The 7,918-nt window shown below is 23.9% G+C and overlaps 1 protein-coding gene across 1 annotated transcript; it reads left to right on the top strand.

Annotated features, from left to right (window-relative positions):
• Positions 1–297: 297 nt before the first annotated feature.
• Positions 298–963, top strand: VNE69_04003 (putative SP-containing protein; the record flags this gene model as incomplete). Its single annotated transcript, XM_065473247.1, has 1 exon — positions 298–963. One exon carries the CDS (start codon positions 298–300, stop codon positions 961–963), a length of 666 nt encoding a protein of 221 aa, XP_065329319.1.
• Between the last annotated feature and the right edge of the window lie 6,955 nt (positions 964–7,918).

Below are 7,918 nucleotides of genomic sequence, written 5' to 3' on the forward strand. Positions count from 1 at the left end.
GATTAGTAGCTACTTATAGACGATTTTTTTTTTCATTTTCGTTTGCTTATTTTTTTTGTCTGATGTATTTATACATAAAAAATAATTTTTATAAAAGTGAAGGAAATAATTATTTTGATTATTAAAAGGTTAATAGTACCAAAAAAATATTTAAATTAAGATTGAAAATAATAATTTAAACATGAAAAAAAACTATTAAAATGTAAAAAAAATTTGATGTAAAAATGTCTAGTTGATAACTGTCAATTTGTGATTTATATTAATTATGCATATAAATATCTAAAAGTCATGACCCCAATGTTATTGAGAATTATTACGTTTTTTCTTTTTGTATATGGCGATTTATATTTACTATTCGATTATAAAGAAGATGACACTTGTGATTGTTACATAAGTCTTTCTAATAACGTAGAAATTGATGATAATTACAAAGTATTTTTGTCTCAATATAAAAATTGGTTAAAAGAGGAAGTAAGAGATTCATGTAGAGCTAATATTCTTATAAAAAAGGTTTATAAAGAAGGACTCCTTTTGGAAAGGGTGGAAAAAAAAGATTATGATCAAATCAGAAAATTAGCAGGAAATATTACCAATGAGAAAAAACGTGAAATATTTTTAAACAATGGAAATTTCCGAAAGTGTGGTTTCAACAAATTCGAATACGCAAAATTTTTTTTTGAAATAGTTTTTTATGAACCGAAAAAACATACAATTACATGGGAACATAGTGCATCATATGATTATGATCCGAAAGATGTTTTTAGTAAACTCATACTTTATAGAACTAGAAGTTTAACTATAAATGCTGGATTTTTAAAAAAATTTGTTAAAGATTTAAACTCCTCTATTTGCTCTGATACCAATAAATCGAACAGTATAACTGAAAAAAAGAACGAAGAAAAAAACCTTGAGAGCTTAGATAACACGAAAATTTTTGATGTTTTTCAAAAAGAAAAGTATTAAAAAAAATTAAGAGAAACTGACAAAGCTGCCGTATAAATTTTTTTTTAGTTTTACGTTTTTTTATCAATTTAAATTTAATTTTGTTTATTTTAATTTTTTAAGAGTCATAGAAGAGTTTTTTCTGCTTTTGACAAAATTGAGAGCCATGGTATGACGTTTTCTGAAATCACATGCGTCATAAATAATTTTTACATGAGAAAGATTTTTTTTATAAACATTCAATATTGTGTTGACCAATGATTTTACAAGATAGCAGGGTGTGTAAAATCAACCCCCTCTGAATTATATACACTGTCCTCTTTATCAGTGAAGATTTAGCATTATCTGAGAATTTTGAGTATAGGTATGAGAAGTAGGATACTTTATTGGAAGAAAGGGCTAAAGTTGTTTAGCATGCACTCGACAGAAAACTTTAAAAAGGAGAATCGTGGATTAAAAATCGCGGTAAAATTTATTGAACTTTCGAAAAAAACAATTCGAACCAACTACAAAATTAAAAATTTCAAATTCAACTCTTGAGATGATTAATCAAATATTAATATTTTTTAATCGTTCAAAATTCATATTGGTGTAACTCTAGTTATCAATAATTGATCTTTGCAGATATCAAACTGTTTCTTCACAAGCTGGTCCACTTAAATATGGTTATCACAAAAAGTGTTTCAAATTTGAAATCAAAGACATAGTTGTGTAAGAAAAATGCAATTCCGTTCAGACTCATCTACACTTTCCAACAATTTTAATTTTAAAAATTTATAGGACTATTATTTCATTAAAAATTATAAGTACTATAATTTTTACTTATTTTTGATATTAAATGCAAATTATATATCTCTATATTTAAAATTATCTATAAAAACCATAATAACTATTCTTTTGTAAGTCAGACCAACATGACTTAATAATATGTTTTTTTGTACCAAGTAAAGTAAGATGAAATTAGTGTATATAAGTATTAGATTAAAAATTTGTAAAAAAAATTGATTACATTACAACTTGTATCGAGTATTGAGGTATTATCCGGGAGTTGGCCGTTCCTCAGATAGCATTCTATGATGCTTCTCTTGGGTATCAAAGTTTGGTTGTAATTAAAGTAGTTTTATTTAATTTGCCTCCTTGGGCATCATCTTCCCTCTTCTGAGGATGCAGTGATTGATACTGCTGTTCTCTAGACTCCTCTGTTCTTCTCGACATGTTTTTTTTGTGGGGTAAAAATAAAAAGAAAATATTTATAGGAAAAATAAATTCTAGAAAATTCATTTGGAGGGAAAATTTAATAATGTGGTAAATAATACCACAAGTATATACGCTATATGTTTATTTTACTTCGTTTTTTTATGATTGAAATATAAACAACTTGAATAAATATCAATAAATTAAAAAGAAGAAATTATATGACAAATATTGATACAAATGTAGATAAAAAACAAAATTTTATTAAGTATTGTTCTTAAGTTTTATTTAAAATTTATAACGAGTTATCAATACCTTCTTTATTATTCAAAAATTCTTAGAATTCTCCAAATTTTATTTTTTGGTTAAATTAATCTTCACTAAAGATACAACTTTATTTATTAAATTTTATTTTTAACTTCAATTCAATTATATAATTTACTTTAATTGATATATAAAAGCAGATTTTCTGTTTTTAGGAAACATATAAGCATCATATTAAATTTTGATGTTTTAATAGGATACTTTTATAGTTCAATTTGGTTTGAATTGCCTTTTTGATCTAATTTTTTTTGAATGTATGTTTTAATTTTTGAACAGATTTGTTCTGTAAAACATAAAGTAGGTACGTATTCAGTTCATACACGCATCGGGAAAATGAATTTACATTTTTTATTAAAAAATAGGAAAAATAAAAAAAGACACATAACAATTTAATTGAATAATATATGAAGATAGTTTATACGTTCATTATTCGGTATTTGATAAGCCCAGAGCAACTGTAAAATGTAGTCATAGTGTTCGTCTTGGTGTATTCATGTCAAGACAGAATATCTATCTCTCTTGAAAATGACCAAAATACCACAATTTGTTTGGTATTGTGTCTCGGGATCATGAGAGTATACAAAATTGGCGGAGTTATTCAAATACTGTGCTTCATCCTTGTGATTTGACTAATGTGGCATCATATGCTCTTTTTGATAAGTGATACAATGGAACTAGGTAATAAATTTTGTTGTATTGCCTCAAGGTGAATAGCCGCATTTCTACTAGCCAGGAAGCAAGGCACGCGTTTTCTGTCTATTAACTTGTTAGAATTATTTGAATTTATTAGGTTTTTAGAAAAAAAAACTTACCTTTTTAACAAATTTTGTTCTTATCAATTTTGTCATTTTTTAAAAAACTGGTCCTTTCAAATTTCCAATTCGGGTTTCAAACGGTCATGCATTAGAAAATGTATTGTATTGTCGAAGCTTGCAAACATTTTAAGTTTAAAACACTTGAAAATATGTTCATGGGAACAAAAAATTGCAGAATTTACCGGGTATCACAACGCAATATATTATTTTATTATACAATGTATTAAATATCTTTATACAACTAGATATAAAATGATATTTGTAAATATCATATCAATTTGATTTTATGTTTATACTTAGAGTGTAAAACTAACGAAGCTTCGACAGAATATTGTAGATGTATCAACTACATAGGAAAATTTCAAATACTCAAGATTAAAAACAATTGTGCATTCAATCAAATCGCAACATAACCTTTATGTATTTGTTTTGAATAATCTCTTAAATTAATAAAGTTTCATTATTATTTTATTATTGCTTTCATATAAGATTAAATGTTTAATGCATTATTTTTAATATACAATTATTCTACTCTTTACCTTATGATGTGTAATTTAGTTAAAAGATACTTTAGAAATACTATGAATTGATTTTATTTATAGATTGTAAAGATGAAGTGTTTGTATATTGTTTATTGGTACTACAATCAAAGCTGGCAAAATGTCTGACTTCCAAATTTTTCTTTCTCAAAGAAAGTTTATCACACACATAAAAACATCGGCATATGCTGTTGTATTGCTATTGATATTGTTTTATATAATGATCAACTTATGGTTTCAGTGGACATGATTCGAATATAAAAAATCAAAAGGCAAGCTTGTGAAATTTAAGATTAAGACGTTAGGTAAAATAGCTATTAATGTAAAATGTTGCAAAGAATGTTTCAATTTATTAGTGTACAGTAATTTTTTTTGACATATTCGCTTGTAAAAAACAAGAAAACTTTTAATTGGGCACACACATGTATGTATATATTCAAGAAAAAAGAAATTTGAATCAATTACATTTAAATCAAATTATAAATATATGTAAAAACCTTTTGATTCCTTTTAAAAAAATGTTCGGAATTTCTTAATCGTTCAAATATTGATTTTAAAATAAATATAAACACAAGAAACCAGATAAATTAAACAAACAGAATTTATCAAAGACAACATGAATTTACCCGTAAATATGTTAGAAAAAATCGCGAGCTATGACAGAAGCTATTTGATATATATAATACGGATTAAACTAAAAATTAAAATAGACCATAAGCCCCATAATGCAGATAAACACTATTAAAATACGAATAAAAAACTGTGTATATTATAAGAAAACAGATTTAAAGAATAGATGCCTTAACTGGGCATGATCACAATATTATCAAAAAAATTTTACATACGAATGTCAAATTTCAGATTAGTCTAATCTAAATAGATATGATGACTGTAATTTATGCAGTAAAGATAACAACAATAAAGACAAATTCAAAAATTAAATCAAGTATATTTATAATTCTCTATCGAATTAAAATTCTGAATAACATGGTGACAATAATTTTTCGTTTTGCTCTTATTTACGCTTTCAAAATAAAGTTAATATTTTTAAAGGTGAGACAATATTATTATTTCGAAAATATAATATTTTACATATTAATTTGTTATATTTAGTTAATTTCATATAATATTACAGAAATGAACGTTAAGTAAATATAATTTCTATCATGTTACGTTAAAATTAAAATAGAATTTAATTAAATTTATATTGAAATATCATATTGTATTAATTTTATTCATAAATATAAAAATTTATCAGATGATTATATTAAGTCGTAATAAAACTGACAAATATAATAATAAAATTGTGAACCACTGTTTTGGAAAGTAAAAAGCAATATGCTATAAGTAAAAAATCTTAGCTATAACTAATTTTTCTTAAAAAGAAACTTTCAGCAGGCAGAACCTTTTATGTTTTCTTAATCATGAATTTTGCAGCACAACGACAATATCAAAGGTATTTATACAATCAAAATTCAATTATATACATAAAATATTTTAAAATCCAAAAAAACATTATTTTTAACTATGCTTCATGCTATAAACTTAGACCATTACATCATATCGTCAAATAAAGTAGTAAAATATATATAAGGAGAACTTGTCTTGCAGATATTATATACTGTAGTATTTGAAAATATGCAGAAAGTAATAAAGTTTTAAGTATACTGATATAAATCACTAGAATTCAAGGCTTAAGGACAACAAACTTTGATACTTGCAGCTATGTCTCCAAAATTTATGTAACACAATCTTGTGAACTTTTGTGTTTGAATTGATGTAGTTTTTATTTGAATTTCTTTTTTTGTCATTGTTAATTTCAGAAACTACTTCTAAGGGTGTCTTTAAAGTTGATGATCGCTAGAAGTTATTGATTTTTTAAATGGATAATATTCTTTCTAAAATGTATTTTCTGTTTTATATTGTTTTAGTTTGTAAATTTATACAATATTGTATGACTTATAGGCTAATTTTCACTTTATCCCCCCCCTTACCAATATAAATTAAGAATTTTTTATTTTTAGCCCTGTTTTTTAAAAGTCGAAGCGTCCAGAGCGGAAAGGAACAGAGAAAAATTTACATAAGTAAAAAAATGGTCTTAGAAACATCTAATTTGATCATAGTTTATGAAAAATATATTATTTAAACCAATTTAATAATGTTTTCTAATAAACTATGAGTTAAATAGAAATCTAAATTTGTAAAAATATGTTTTAGCCTATTGCTTTCTTTTGTCATTACATTTAATTTTTGCTAAAGATAAACATGTTTATACTTAGTTTATGTTGTTTAAAACAGAATCTAGGTTAGGTTATTCTTAGTTTGGTAGTATATTTATTAGTCTTGTTTTTTAGGTTTTTATTGGTTTTTCTAGACAAACAAAGTAAAAATAATGTTATATTTATGCTCTTTTAAGAATTATTGAATCGTATAGAATGTCAATTTATTAATATATGTTATATTTTAGCTCCAAAAGTAAAATATTACATGTTTGGAAAATTCTTTAATTCTTGAAAAATATTCATTTATAGCAGCAAATGAACCTTATAAATATTGTTTATATAGAGATTTTCGTTGTTATACATTGCAATGTACAATAAAGATAAATCTTGATCAATAATTGGAAGAAGGAAATTTTTAAAAAATTGCAAAACCAAACGAAAAAAATAATTGTTTTATTTTTGGAAAATATGCTATTTTATTACAACTTTATTTTTTTGACTTTTGCTCCTTCACATTTTTTCCGCTTCGAATTTCGAAAAAAAGGGATATTTTTTAAAAATTCTTAATTTATATTGGTAAGGGGGGGATAAAGTGAAAATGCTCCTGACTTATATATTCAAATTTAATACTAAATCAAAAATTATAATATTTGATGCAATACATAAGTAAATGCTTCGCTAATTATGTGATAAGATTTTTATGATATAAAATGTTTAATGTTGTTTTACGCTAAAATTATGGAATTTATATATAGAATAAATGTAAAAGCCAATGTATTTAAGTTTATGATTTATTCATTGAAAATTATATGACATATATACAAATGAGCACTTGATCTATAAAATATCATAAACAAAAAGTTATTCTGTTAGAATGTGTTTTGTCTATGCTTTTCTGTATCTAATGTCAATATACTCGTAGTGATTAAAAACCAGAAAAATGTTTGAAAATAAACAAGAATATTAATTTCGCTCCAACATGCTTTTATTCAACAACCAAAATATACAAGTGTTACATTTCATTTAGATTAAAAAAAGACAATGAAAGAGGTATAGAATAAAATCTCGAAAAAAAATAAAAAGGTAAAATTTTTCAGTTTTATAGATTATATTTTGTAGATATATCGTATCGATTTTTAAATCTATCCCTTAGTCATCTTTTATAAGCAATTTAAAATTAACTAGAAGTATACGTATTAATATATGAATTTTAAAGCTTCATGTGGTATTATATTTAGCTCAAAATATTAGTTTATTTCTTTTTCTAGAAAAACAAAATATACTTTTATTAAAATATATAAATTTATTGTAATGGTATTAAAACTTTTTTTTAAAGTAAATTTCATCTCAAATGCACGTGTATTACACGAATCGTAAATCCTTGTTGCTTTAAATAAAAAAGTTAATTGTCATCTATTAATAATATTAATTAGAATAAAGGCAAAAAGCTTCAACACTCAAATTAAAATCATATTGGGAATCAAAATTGTTTTTGAACAATGCTTAAGTTTTTTTTTGTGTTTATATGAATTATGTAGAATATTGCATTTATTTATGGTTTGTATGTAATCAGAATTAATATTTGACGTATAAATTGATCAACTGATAGTTAGAAAAATGTAAATTGTCTATAGCTGATAATTTTAATTTTATAGCATAATTATTACTTAACACAATATTTGATACGTAAGTTGGCTTTCAAATACACTAACATTCCTAACATATTAAAAAATCTAAAGAAATTCTCATTTATTAAGTAACATTTATTGAATTAAATATACTACAAATATGGTATTTTATGACAAAAATCATAAATTTGAAAACACGTCAAAGTCGTGTATATTATAATTTATCATATAAAAAACGAATTCCCTAGACCCTT

The sequence above is a fragment of the Vairimorpha necatrix genome, chromosome 4 (assembly GCF_036630325.1).
Source record: "Vairimorpha necatrix chromosome 4, complete sequence".
NCBI lineage: Eukaryota > Fungi > Microsporidia > Nosematidae > Vairimorpha > Vairimorpha necatrix.